Source organism: Cataglyphis hispanica, chromosome 7 (assembly GCF_021464435.1).
Source record: "Cataglyphis hispanica isolate Lineage 1 chromosome 7, ULB_Chis1_1.0, whole genome shotgun sequence".
NCBI classification, from domain to species: Eukaryota; Metazoa; Arthropoda; class Insecta; order Hymenoptera; family Formicidae; genus Cataglyphis; species Cataglyphis hispanica.
The window spans coordinates 1,553,640-1,567,985 of NC_065960.1; the positions used below are offsets into that span (position 1 = coordinate 1,553,640).

At 38.2% G+C, this 14,346-nt stretch overlaps 2 protein-coding genes across 3 annotated transcripts in view; both read left to right on the forward strand.

Moving 5' to 3' along the window:
• The first annotated feature begins 50 nt into the window (after positions 1-50).
• Positions 51-8,190, forward strand: LOC126850905 (bestrophin-4). The gene is made up of 10 exons (XM_050594371.1): positions 51-383; positions 1,894-2,426; positions 2,543-3,103; positions 3,944-4,264; positions 4,575-4,908; positions 5,078-5,299; positions 5,453-5,748; positions 6,070-6,290; positions 6,376-6,646; positions 6,904-8,190. The coding sequence occupies exons 3-10, from the start codon at positions 3,033-3,035 to the stop codon at positions 7,211-7,213; spliced, it is 2,046 nt and encodes a 681-aa protein (XP_050450328.1). The 5' UTR covers positions 51-383; positions 1,894-2,426; positions 2,543-3,032; the 3' UTR covers positions 7,214-8,190.
• A 769-nt stretch (positions 8,191-8,959) lies between these two features.
• The window catches only part of LOC126850901 (uncharacterized), an 86,414-nt gene continuing 81,027 nt past the window's right edge, over positions 8,960-14,346 (forward strand). For both annotated transcript variants that reach the window (XM_050594364.1, XM_050594365.1), the window contains exon 1: positions 8,960-10,289. In XM_050594364.1, coding sequence (XP_050450321.1) covers positions 9,178-10,289 — 1,112 coding nt within the window. In that variant the 5' untranslated portion in view covers positions 8,960-9,177. The remainder of the gene's footprint in view (positions 10,290-14,346) is intronic.

Consider the following 14,346-nt stretch of genomic DNA (forward strand, 5'->3'; position numbering starts at 1 on the left):
TAGTTGTTTTGATATAAGCGATGAAAAAATTAATGGAAAAAAATAGCTGTACGCGTGAGCGTCCGAAGCATACTTATTCAAAATAAATGTCAGCTAAACACAAGCGGAGCTGACTGTGAGCACCACTGACTCATGCGGAAACGTTATGACGTCGGAGGGGATAGATCGGTGAAGGTGAAGAGTGCAGGGGATGGGATTGGCGTGCTCGTGCTGCGGCATGCTCTACCGCTTCAGTCAGTACTGGCTGGCTAGGCGATGTTTGATCGTGTGATGTGGAAGTTCTTTCGCATATTGGCGTGCTCGATCCGAGATCGCACATGTGTTTGTTCGGTGAACTGATATTTCCTGCATATTTGCGAACGCGGATCGATCAAATACAAGAGGTAAGTGTGCAAGAGAGCGCAAGGACAAGGAAAATAAACGCCAAACGTTCTCTACCTGTCTATCTAACGCTACATTGCCTATCTTTCTTTGTTCCGTGAGTAAAATTCGTTCGGTTGATGTGTTGGAAACTACTATCGACTTTCCACGATCCTATATTTCCTTCCCTTAACAAGCACCCAGAAAAATGTTTAAAATATTAAATATATAACTGTAATAACGTGATTATAATATATGACGTGTTAATTTTAGACGAATTAAACAGTGTAACGCGAATAATAAATAATGAATTTTACGAACGCATCTATGATACATATAATTGCGCGAAGGTTCAAGGTCAAAAATTGCACGGCAGCTGATCTGCAGCAGTGTCATTATATGATGTTCCAATTTCTAATATTCTATTTTGCGAAAATGTAAATTGCGGTATATATTAAAAATAGGTCTTACAATTTTACTCGGCTATATGTATGGCACATCACAATATTTACTTTTCTTCACTCTGTCATTTGCATCTCTGGTAACATATGATCGCAATTTTAGCGGGCAGAATTGTCTCTCGCGATGACAGCATTGACTTTAATTTGTGATTAAAAAAAATTATGTACAAATATTTTTTTACTAGTTCCATTAGTCATACATTAAATAACATGTGTATATGAATATTATACATAACGTTATGTCACATATTCTTATACATGTTTTAAATGTCGGCGTCGACCCGGTCAATATATATTGTATATGTATCCATTTTAAATCTATATTTGATGCGATGATGACGTTACATGTAGGCGTGACAATCGTAACACTTTTAGTATCTCGTCATATTACAATGACGTCATTGGGAAACTCGCATCGATACTTACGAGGATTCGACCGAGACTAACAGTCTCGTCGATGTAACGCGCCGATTGATACTCAATGTACAATACTCGTGATAACGTGTCTTCGTAATGATAACGATGTGTACACAGTGATGAACGCAATGCGGTAGAATGCGCGAACTATGCTTCGGGGAATAGATAAAAGGGATTAAGGAAAAATTAAAAGTAATTAATTACACGAATAGATTCTCATGCAAGAATTAAAATCTTGGGCGATGAAATAAAGGATTAAATTAAAAATGTTAAGATATCCACATCCTCCTCCTCTTCCTACCGATTAACCTTCTACACAACTATTGATCCTTTCTGGTCGCGCAATAACTATAGCGAATATAATCAAATATCAAGCGATTTGCATTGGATTTTCGGAAATTTTTTAAAATTTTGCTCATTATTTCCAGTATCATTTAAAAAAAGATTTATTATTAATTTTCTTTCTCTTTAATTAAATTGATTAAAAATTAATAAAAGTAATAAAAATTATTTTTAATATTTCTTTGTAAAAACGAATAAAGACAAAATTTTATATTTAAAAATCCTCCCGAAAGAAAATAAAAAATTAAACTTTACAATTTAATTAGAATATTACATTTTTATATGTATCTTTTAATTCATCGATTTTTTACAGATTGGATATTCTTGTCAAGAAGATTAGAGGAGCCAACTATCTGCGCCTTAGTATCAGTTGCGTGTTTTTTATAATTGGGAAAATGAGCAGCTCAACACTGCAAAGAACTCTTTTGATATATGTCACGATAGCAGGGTCCTTGATGTAGACGATCTTTGATGTTATATGAACCATCAAAGAATCTCAAACAAATCAAGTTCCTGTTTTAGATTCACCGTTTCAAATCTAATGTTTATCCGTGAGAAAACTTTCGAGGTTTTTCTGTGAAAATAACATTGTAACGAAAAGATATTCAAAATGCACAATTCTTGACAAAGAAAAGATTGCTAATTAGAAAATATATAAAATTATAAAATTTCACGATATCACAAGATATCTCGAGTAAACAAAACACATTTCTCGGCAATGTCATATTTGTGAAAACAAATTATATGATTCCATAATTTTTGAATATGAATGTTGGCTTCTAAAGAGACAACAAAAGTAACAGAGAAAACCGATAAAATCCAGAACCCTTCGACTATCTTTCTGAGGTAATAAATTCTTACGAATCACATGTGTAAATTTATATAGTGCATGAATTATGACTTTGTTAAAACTTGGTACATATGATAAAAGATATCGATAATAACACGTTAATAAATTTTAGTGCGACGAAGAGTTCGAATTGTACCAAATTCATCTCGCATCATCGACCACGAAAACGAACATATTTATATTAACATCAAAAAAGCGAGGAGAAGGACGACGATAGATTCAAACAATAGTTCCATTGACAGCGTCGACTCACGTGAAACGCGAGAAGTACGCGTATTAAAGCTAATGAGTTTGTCTTGCGTTCTATAACTTACATAATCGCGTCAGAGCCGGATCAATCGTGTGTCAACGATGACCTTGGCGGTCTCTTACCGATGGTGGTTCGCGGGCTGGATTTCATCGAGGAAGCGAGTGATGATGCCGAAGAGGAGTTGACGCCGTCTATAATCACGCGAATAGTCGCGCTCGATTATCACTTTACAACATCTGTCTCATCTTCCGACGCTTCTCGGAGATGTCACGAGTTGCTTGTAGGCAAAAGAGCGAATACAGTACGAGAAGTTGAGTCAAAGAGGAAAAGAGAATCAAGCTGCAGATGAAACATGACGGTCAGCTACACTGCTGAAGTAGCTACTTGCAGGGGGCTCGGTTGCTTCCCCAAATTGTTGCTCAGGTAAGATGATGATTTTAATTGTCTCCCATTTGTGAGATCATTTCGGATATGAAGATTTGTAATTTTTGATCGATGTTTTGATTTTTTATTTTATTATCAAAAATATATTTTTTAACAAAAAATTACTTGTCTATATTTGAATAATAATTTTACACAATATTAGAAAGTATTCTATTAATGTTTAATCTAATTTTAATATGTACACAACAATTTCTTATGTTTATATTATTTCCCACTTATTATTTCGCGCTATCTTTTCATCCTCGTTTTTCATGTAGTATTGTAATGTCAATTATGCAAGAGATATAATTAAATACTTTCTTTCTCCGTTTAATTATTCGTCCGCATTTTACGTAAAACTGACATAAGTGTAGATCGTCTACAGAATGACATTTACGAACAAGTTATTCTCTAGAATAATTTCACCGTAACTTATATTGGAATATTCCCAAATAACGGATGACGACACGTTTTTAACACGTGTTTGCATAAAAATACGATACTCCATCATTCAAAGTTGACACACTATTTCAAATGTGATGTCGCTATTTGTAGAAAGAAACTAACATAAGATACAGTCTCTACTCGTAAGTAGAATTATTGACTTTCGGTTCGATAACAATGTCGCGATAACGTTTTAGTCGCATATATTATGTGCAACGGTTTTAAATTAACATGTTTTATAACTGTTTGTCACAAATTTTAAAGCGCATTAGATTTTTATTAGGATTTTTGTCTATTCGCCAAGTATGATTTCTCGGCGAGATATCATCTCGAGTCGTATCTCCTTCCCGTGACAGATGTTCGCTCCTAATTGACGAGTTATACAATTTGTTTCAGATGGCGAGCGAGTATTTACAAACTCGTCTGGCTCGACTTATCGCTTTTCCTCTTCATCTACTATTCGTTGTCTGGCATCTATCGATTGCTATTAAACGAAGAGCAGAAAAAGCTTTTCGAATTTGTGGTGATATATTGCAATAAGTTTAGCGACCTAATACCGGTTTCATTTATCTTGGGTTTCTATGTCACTATCGTGATGACTAGATGGTGGAATCAATATTTAGCGATACCATGGCCTGATTCCATTGCGGTCTTTGTATCAGCCACTATACACGGAAACGACGAGCGCGGTCGTCTGATGCGGCGTACGATCCTTAGGTACCGTATAATGTAAAGTTATTATAGTATAAAGTTCGAGCAAACAATATCAAATGGAAAACAGTGTAATATTTTTCTCTTTTTCTTCTAAACAATAGAACACGAGCAATTTTATATAATTCTCAAAGTATTATATATTTTATTTATTCGAAATCAATAAAATATTTTATATAAGTAATTATTAATTATATATATTCCATCATGTTTTAGACAAAAATAAAAAATAGAAGCGAGGCGCATTTTTTCTTATTGTAAAATAATTTTAAAATAATTCTTTGCATAAATTTTATCGAGAAATAAATTATTTCAGGTATGTGTGTGTCTGTCTGACTGTGGTTCTAACAAATGTCGCGCCGCGGGTAAAAAAAAGATTCCCCACCTTGGAGCATTTTGTGGATAGCGGCTTGCTACTTGACAACGAATTAACGATATTTCAAAGCTTGAATGCGAAATTTCCGAAGCCGAGTAAGCATTGGTTGCCGATAGTTTGGGCTACGAGCATCGTGACCCGCGCTCGGAAGGAAGGTCGAATACGCGACGATTTCGCGGTTAAGACTCTCATCGACGAACTTAACAAATTCCGCGGAAAGTGCGGCACTATTTTACACTACGACACAATTAGTGTCCCGTTAGTCTATACTCAGGTAGGTACAAGTTTTTAAATTAATAAAAACTTAAACAGTTAATAAAAACTAACGAAAAAAGCGTATATTATTGGATACATCATCCAATAAATATGTATTTAAGAGACTTGTGATTTATTATAAATTTTCCTCATGTTTTTAAATTTTATTTTATTTTTTCGCCATACAGGTCGTCACACTAGCTGTATACACCTACTTCTTGACCAGTGTAATGGGTCGTCAATGGATTCAAACGTCAAACTCAATCATCGATCTGTATTTCCCTGTATTCACGACGTTACAGTTCTTTTTCTATATGGGCTGGTTAAAGGTAGCCGAGACGCTAATCAATCCATTTGGCGAGGACGATGACGATTTCGAAGTAAATTGGTTAATCGATCGCAATTTGCAAGTAAGACTCTCTTCCTTTTGTCTCTCTTTTTTTTCAAAATTTATCGCGATAATAATTTATTTAAATTTACAATTGTATAATATTTTCGTGCGATTCACGGATTTGTAACGAAATATCGATATTTAATAACGTTATTATTCATCCGCTCTTAAGGTAAGCTATTTGATTGTCGACGAGATGCATCACGATCATCCGGAACTCATACGTGATCAATATTGGGACGAAATATTCCCCATGGAACTCCCATATACCGCCGCGGCGCAACCCTTCCGCGAGGAACATCCTCAACACTCAACAGCCAATATACAATTGTCCGCCGCGCAACAAGAACTGCAACCGTCATCGGTTAAAATCGAGGATCTTGCGCCGGATGATCAGAAATTCCACTCTGACATTGCTGACGACGCCGCGTCGGGGATACATTTCACCGCGACCGGAAAAATTTCCCGGTAAGCGCAAATTGTTCAGTTCTTTAAGTAATATTTGTTCAAGTTTAAAGAGAAATATGTTTACTGACGCGTCGTCATTTTTTTTAATGCAAAAATAGAAATGGTACAGAAAGTACTGAGAGATTAGTAAGGTAATTTTTATTTACACATTTTGCGATAGATTAATTTAATATAATATAAAAGATAAAAATGTAATAATTAATTAATAAAACTAGATTTTTAGAAAATACAGTGATTATGAATGTAAAAGCAGACATGATGAACAATTATATTTACGATAATCATTCTAACAATAAGATATGCTGATTTTTTTATATTTAGAAGTACCAGTAGAGTGAGTAATCGAGAGCGCAATATCAGCGGTGGTTCAACACCCAGCAACTTGGGTGGCTCGCTCACAAGAATAAACAGCGTTACCAGCGTACTTAAGAGATTCTTTAGCAAAGAAGACAGACCGGACGGAGGTGCCACAAGTGGCACTAAAACTCCGGCAAAGATTACGAACTCAAGCTCAGCAGCTTCGCTGCAAATACGACCACCTGGTATGTCTTTTATTTAACATCAAGTTAAAATCATAGTGATTCTAAACAGCGAGATCAAGATAAAGTATAATGGACATTGTCGCAGGTGCGAGTAGTTCTATGAGGATAGGCGTCATCGAGGAAGTAGACGAGCAAATGACGCTCACATCGTTACGGCAATCGAACGATAATAATAGGCCTCATGTACAAAATATATTCGCACAAGGCCCGCCACCGCCGAGCGATCCCGTTGACGTGCCTAGACCAACGCAATTTCGCGAGGTATTCTCTAAAAGCGCACCTGCACAAGGAGCAGTCCTAACTGTAGCCGGTAGCACGGAATCCGGAACTACGCGCGAAAGACCGAACACTTTAAGGTAATTTAACAACAGATCAATGAAACACACGAATGATACCTGGCGATTTTTTAACGATATTTGTAAATGCGTATCGGAAAATTTCGCGAATTTCTGTACGTGACATATATTGGATTTAATCAAAATATTTTTTTATGGAATTACATTTTTATAGAAACTTTTGAATATATATATATATATTAGAGAGTAAATTTTATTCAAAACGCATTTTAATTGCATATATAATTTCGGGGGATTTTATTTTTATCAAATTTCAGGACACAAGAATTCGCGCAATCGACACGATCGAGCTTCTACGATCAGAGTTTTCCTGGTAGCGGAATAAACGATGATCTACCCAGTACCTCAAGCTCCTCGTGTTCTAGCGACAACGCCGACAACGAATTTACAAAATTGAAAATTGAGAGAAAAAAAGAGAGACGTAACCGTAAACTCGCTCGAAGTGTCAGCGGGCAGATCGGTACGTTTAATCAATCGATAAGTTCTCCCGATACAGAAACTCTTTTGCTGACGGAATTAGCGGACGCATCGCGATGTGGTATGAATGTACGTGACGAACAATTTTAGAAAAATTTGTCATTTTTACATCCACGTTTTTCATGACTGGCCTAAATAAGTCTAAATAACCAAACATGAAATTCGATAGAGTATCGCGACAATATATCATTGCAAGTGATAAATTTTTTACGTATTTTTGATGTACTTATATATTGATACAATATCTCGCAAAAAAATTCATAATTATGTTATTATTCAAAACAAAATGCTGGTGATAAAAATTATTCATATATAAATCAATTACAATTCTCGTGATATCAGCTTTTAAACTTTGAAAAGTTTATGAAATTGATATAAGCTGAATGTTTTACATGGATATATATGCATATGTATATAATGCAAATTTATCGTGCAAAAGTTTAAACGTAAGCAACAAAACTAAAACCAGCAAAGAAAATTTCATAGTCTGTATAAATAAGAAACATAAAATCTCGTATTATTTTTTAGTATAAAAAATGTATATAGCAAAAACAAATACTTAGTTTTGACTATAATTAAATAAATATTTACACTGATATACATATGTAGAATACTTTCACAATTTTCGCGAGCGAATGAGAAACGTAAGAAAAACTATAAAGGTGCTATCAATGAAATTGTCTCAATTCTCAATCGATATATTTGATTAAATCTCTTTTAAAGAAATCACAACAAAAGGAAAAGCATCGCCTTTGAAAATTTATGAAAAGTAATTCCCCTAATTTACGTAAAAAAAAAAATGTTTAATAAATTATTTAATTAAGATCTGTTTACATATATTCTATATATAAACTTTGTATTCAAGTTTCTATTTTACGTGAATTTAATTTTCATGTTTTATCTCAGTATTATACATAAATATATCCATAATTTTATGGATGTACGCACAAATTATTGTCGTCATTTTCGATTCAACATTCCACGATAGACACGATTTGTTACAACGCTCCTAAATAAGCTATTTATTTTGCAGTATTATTAAAATAAAGTACTTTCGATAAGATAAATATTGGTTTCTTATTTATCACAATATAAACATTATAAATTTTTTTTATTTTTTCTGATCGAAAATGGAAGAAATCGCTCTTATTATCGCCTTGAATGAACGAAACCGAAATGGCAATTTTTACGAAGTCGAACTGAGATTTATTTTTAAATAATAGAAAAGAAATTGAAATTTATCGCAGAACGATACTATAAATAAGTATTAAAGTGGCGAATTAATCGTAGTATTCATTCAATATGAAAATAAAATTCGAACATATCTTAACTAATATTAAAAATAATCGAGATATAAAAATGATTTAATTGAGAAACAACCCATTTAATTGCAAGAATGGAATTCGAAATTCGCGGCAAAAATGTTTACTGTACTTACCGCCAAATGTTGCCAGACCTGCTTTAGTCTCCTTTCAAGCTGCCCGTAGATCTAAAGCACTCGCGTATCGTAATTCCGTAATATCGCGACAGCGGGATAAAACGCGATGAAATAGACGACACTCGTGACAAATATGCGTATGTAACTGCGTAACGTGTTATCCTCACGATCCTACGCCGATACAATACAAATCTGACTGACAATGACAATAATAACATATCTACTCGTCGCTGTGTCGGGGACGCGTGCGCGCTCGGTCATGTTCGGGCGCGCTCGGTAGCGTTCGGGCGCTCGGTCGACCTCGGGCTCGCTCGGGCGTCTCCGGCGTTGGAGGGGCGGCGAACCGCGGCCGGTTTCAGTGCGTAGCGCCTCACAGTGCCAGACCGTCGGGGAGAGGTGGCTGTGCCGTTTCACGCGTCAACGCGGAGTGGGAGTAGAAGGGGCTCGCGAGCCGTGCCGAGCCAAGCCGAGAGCCGTGTGCGCTGCCGGACCGTAGAGCAGCGTGGAGCAGCGCGACATTGGCTTTTAGCGGTGGCGCGGCCCGTGTGTGCCATAACGGCCACTGCCGGACACGACACGATCCATAGTACAGTAGTAGTGCGCGTTCGTTTACAAGATGGCAGACGACGGTCCGTCCGCGGCGGCGACGAACGAACTGGGAGACGGTGATTCTCGCGTGACGAGGGAGCGGCACAAACGCGCGGACGCCACCACGCCGATCGTGACGACTCCAGGTCAGGACGCTTCGTCCGCGAAGCGCGGGCACGAGGACGCGTCTTCGTTCGAGTCTTCGATCGACGATCATCGTCGTTCGCACCACGACCGCCGTATTCATTATCGTCAGCATCATTCACCTCGTCATTCCTACCATCATCCACCACCACCATCTCATCATTATCATCATCATCATCATCATCATCACTTTAATCCTCATCGTCATCACCTTACCAATCATCGTGACAACGACAGCGATTGCATTGTTAGTAACAACCACAGAAGTGGTGGTAGTAGTGGTGGTGGTGGTGGTGCCGCGGCGACCGGTGGTGGTGATGATTCGTGCGTCGACGCGACTGGGACATCCGCGAGTGACGACGAGGAGAAGAGCGGCAGCGGTGACAGCGGTGGCGTCGGCGTCGACGGCAGTGGTAGCAGCGGCGGCGACGGCGGCAGTGTCGGTCTGTACCACCACGACGATGTTAGAATCGAGATAGTCCGTAGCGTCGTGTCCGACGACGACGACGACGATTATTACGACGGCAGCGGCGGCGTCGATAGTGACTGCGACGGTGATAGTGGTGGCAGTAGTAATATTAGTGGTAGTAAAAGTGGTGCTGGTGGTGTCGCGGTAATCATGACCGGTAATAATAATAACGCGGTGACGCGCGTCGAGGACGCCGACAGTGCGGCTGATTCGTCGTCGTCGTCGCCGCGACGCACGAGCGCGGACGGTGCGCCGGAAGTGAATGACCGCGAGGATCGCGACGACGGCAGAAAGAGAGCCAGCGTCGCCGTAGTCGCGACGAGGGAGGCGAAGCCGATGGCGGAGGACGAGACGCGAGCGGTCGGCGAGAACGCCGCCGCGGCTACGAAGATGGATAACGGCGCGGTCGCTAGGCATCAGGGCAGTCCGTTCAAGGGACAGGTTAGGATGGCCGAGGACACCCTCGTCGGACCCTGCGGCAAGAAGCGGTGCGCGGATCGATACGACAGCTCCGAGAGCTCTGACAGGTGAGTGAGTGAGACGATTGAAAGAAGAGAGGCGGACGCGGGAGAGTGAAAGAGAGAGAGGGAGAGGGAGTGCGATAGATTTAATAGATTCTCGCGAATCGAGAACATACGAATCTGCGCGATCTCGAATACCGATCGCGCGAATGAATAATTTATTTATCACGTATTTCCGGGACTAGGGGAGCGAGTCGCGCATCGTATCTCCATATCGGTGACGATTTCTGATTTAACAATCACGATAAAGTATCCGATGAAATTTAATATCGCTCGCTGTGCTACAACAACAAATAACGACGCGTTCGAATCACATTGTTTCTCGTATCACGTATCGCGCGAGACGACTATTTCTCGCGTTACTCTCGCTCGCTAGAGCATTGTCGTCGACTCGCTTTCGAAATCGGTCTCGCTCTATTCGGTTCCCGATCGCTTCGTGACTGCTTCCCGCTCGCCGGAGGAGAGCGTCGTAATTAGCGCGATGCTTGGACGAGAGTAGAGAGGAGAACTCATGCGGGGGTCGTTGTACCGCTGTTATGCGACCGACAACCGTGTCTGCTGCTGCTGTTGGCCGTCCATCCGTCCGTCCATATTCGATCTCTCTCTCTCTCTCTCTCTCTCTCTCTTTCTCCTCTCTGTGCGCGCCGTCGTGTGTTTATAGGTTCGTAGAGATGCCTGCTATCTCTTGTCTCTTTCTCTCTCTCTCTCTATACTGCCGTCTCCTCTCCTTCGACCCTTCCATCGGGCCAACTGATTATTTTGGTGCATCGCGCGTTTATATCGAGCGCGGCGCCCACTGTTTTCAGTCGTTCGCTGATTAACGCGTCGCTAACTATAAACAATAGCGCGATTTTGCAATGCGTACGTTAGAAATGCTGAGGTCCCGCCGATTAACGTGAATCACGAATCGTTATTTATAAATAAAACGAAGACTTTTTTAATACATGGTGCACGGTAATTGTCAGACTCTCACGTTTGTTGTGATGTAATTTTATGAGCGTTCTCTCTACGACTCGAAACTGTTATCTTTATTATACGAGGTAATATCAACGGGTGCGCGTATCTGAAACACAAAATATCCGTGGAATCTAACCGGCATTTCCTAGAGCGAAAGTAATCAATGACGAGTAGGACGCTCATCTTACATCAGATGTTTCCTTTCTCCGTTTCCGACAGTCATTGAATGATTGGCTTTTTTAGTTCGACATGACATGTTCGTATCGTTATTATCGACTACATGCATGTTGAGTTTTCGATCAAATTTACGAATTTATCAATTTAATATATTTATCATTTGTGAATTAAATATAATATAAATTGAATCATTTATCAATATAGTATATTTATTATTCGTACAAATACGAGTGCACAATCATATTACATTACATCGTTCATTTTTATACGATTATTTAAAAAAAAAAAATCCACAATGTTTTATATCATGTGATTCGTAAAATGACTTTAAATAAAGGGCGAACAAACACGCGGAACATTTCCTTACGTCGCTCCACAAAGGGTTTTTAGGACTTCCTTTTCGCGTTCAAAGATCTCGCATGATTTTATTGGCGGACAAGTCTATGTCTCTCTTCTCTCTCTTTCTCAAGACTTTTGTCGATTAACGGCGTGTTGTTGTTGGTCTCGCGGGTTCCTAAAGCGACTGCCGATATCCTCTACGTGAACGCGAGGGAAAACGGGTCGCAATAAAAGTTTAGTGTCCTAACGGTGCTTCGCCGTGGTACACTAAACTCGCGACCGTCGTGTGTCTCTACATAGAAAGTCTCCGCTCCTCCTCCTCTCTCCCCTCCCCCCGTCCCTCTCCACCCCGGACAACCGCATTATTGTGCCGGCTGACGGACGGACTCGGTAATGTTTTCCGGTGCGACGAATTTCCGTCTAATTCTCAGACACGATATTTGCGCGCGATCTCTCGTAATTCCGCGTTGCACGATGTCTTATTACACTTGTAATAAGATATAGATTACTGTAAATTCGCGGATTTAATTTTATTTTCTCGCTGATCTTCTATCTTTTTATCCATTATCTATTATGTGTCGCGTCAACGTTTTTTTTTTCTGTGAAATATGAAAAATATTAGAATAAGAAAGAAACGATTTGGAAGATCTTAAAAAATTCTTTAGAGAGATAAATGTCTCTACAGATCGACTGAAAAATTTCGACGAATTGAAAGATAAATATTATCATAATATTGATTTAATTGTTAAAGATTTTTAGAATTTTAATTATTTAATTAGTTTGGCGTGCGATCAATTTATTGTATGTGTGTACGATTTAAGATGTGATATACATATATGGGAGAAAAAGAGATCGAGAAAAATTAAAACACTTTCCTCTTGCGATTTATATATATATATATATATATATATATATATATATATATATATATATATATATATATATATCTGTACAGCGGGTTATCTCAGCCGCACATTTTCATCTTGTTTTTACGTACACAAATATGCGAATTCATAATCAAACTCATTCAGATAAACAGTCGACATAGTATTTGCATTTAAAATAGTGATCGAGTCAAGTGTTGCCCGTGTTTTGCATTCGAATAGCAAACATGTATTTACATCTTTTCCCTTACAATAAACACATTTCTCTCTCCTTTCTTTCCCTACTTCTCTTTTTTTGTTCCTCCTCTCCTTCCTTTTCCTATTTCCAATTGGACGTGTCGTGGAAAACTTTTACCTTTAAACTCTACGCTTTAAAAGAACATGTAAAAATTTATATCTTCAAGTATGCATTATATCCTGATAACATTTATCTTTTTCCAATAAATGATTCCCAATAAATTTCTGATGCACACATTGACTTGATATCATATGCAGCAAGCGTAACAAAGTGCAGTTAAAAGAAGCAGATGTCACAATGCTTTGACCCGAGGAAAGTAATTCGCATAATAAATTCGTCCCTGAATCTATTCGCAAGTTCGAAAGGGTCACGGCAGAGTTTCGCCGTTCGTTCGTTCGTTTACTCGGCAATGTTTGGTCGACGACGGAGCAGCATTCGCGTTCTCTCATTTTCGAGCGGGTATTATTTTTAGAAGAGTCCACGTCCGCGCTCTCTCGTGCGGTCGGCTGGTCGGTCGGTTCCTCTGCCGGGTTTACGCACCGTCGATTACGCCGTCGTTCTCGACTTCACGTGTACCCTCGTCCGACGAGCGACGAGATACCATACCGATTGCAGTCTCTCCTTATACAGGCTGTTTCGCCTCGAATTTCTCGAAATAGCGAAATATCTTCCAAGTTTTAAATCTTTAAACAGCTCTACAAATACATTTTCTATGGAAATTTTTTTATATTGCAACCACATTTCTCATCTAGACATAACACAGTAATGCGTTTAAAAATGGCTAAAATATCCTTTTCATTTCTTTTTCTTAAGTGGATAAATTCTTGTACACTTTGAATTATATAAAATAATTTTTGATAATATATCTAAGTGCTTAAAAAAACATTCATATATATATATATAAAGAATGATGTAAAAATTCTTAAAGCACTCTCTCTCCTTTAAGGAAATTATTATCTTTGTCCAAAGTTATCAATAATTAAAATTGTTAATGTCAAAGGTGTTGATGTCATTCGAATCATAAAGTTTAAAAAAAGTTTACTCAGCAAATAACATCGATCAAAATATAATCAAATACATGAAAAAGAAAGTGAAAAAAAGATTATACGATACGTTAATCTAGTTGAAGGAATGCAATAAGAGAATAAAATATATAATTTAGCCACATGGTTTCGCAACTGCAGCTACTTCCTTAAATAAATAGCTCTTTGTTGGAAGGAAATTACATATTAGGTAACCGAGAAAGAGCTTGCCATGGAAACGTGAGAATTTTTTTATTTCCAGAATTTTGTATAGAGATAATTAATAACATGTGAATCAATTGTGCTATTTATATAAAATCGACAGATCGGTAATTAATATAAAAATGTCAATCATATGTACAACATGTAACAAGGTCAAATCAATTTTTCTTTTACACGTTTTCAATTTAATTTTTCTGTTTTTCTCGTTATCACGCCATTTAAGG

Excerpts from the sequence above, each read along its gene's own strand:
- LOC126850905 (XM_050594371.1), top strand. The coding sequence starts at position 3,033 with ATGACGGTCAGCTACACTGCTGAAGTAGCTACTTGCAGGGGGCTCGGT. Across the intron at positions 4,909-5,077 it reads TCCCGTTAGTCTATACTCAG|GTCGTCACACTAGCTGTATA; the intron begins GTAGGTACAAGT and ends TTCGCCATACAG. Across the intron at positions 6,647-6,903 it reads GAAAGACCGAACACTTTAAG|GACACAAGAATTCGCGCAAT; the intron begins GTAATTTAACAA and ends ATCAAATTTCAG.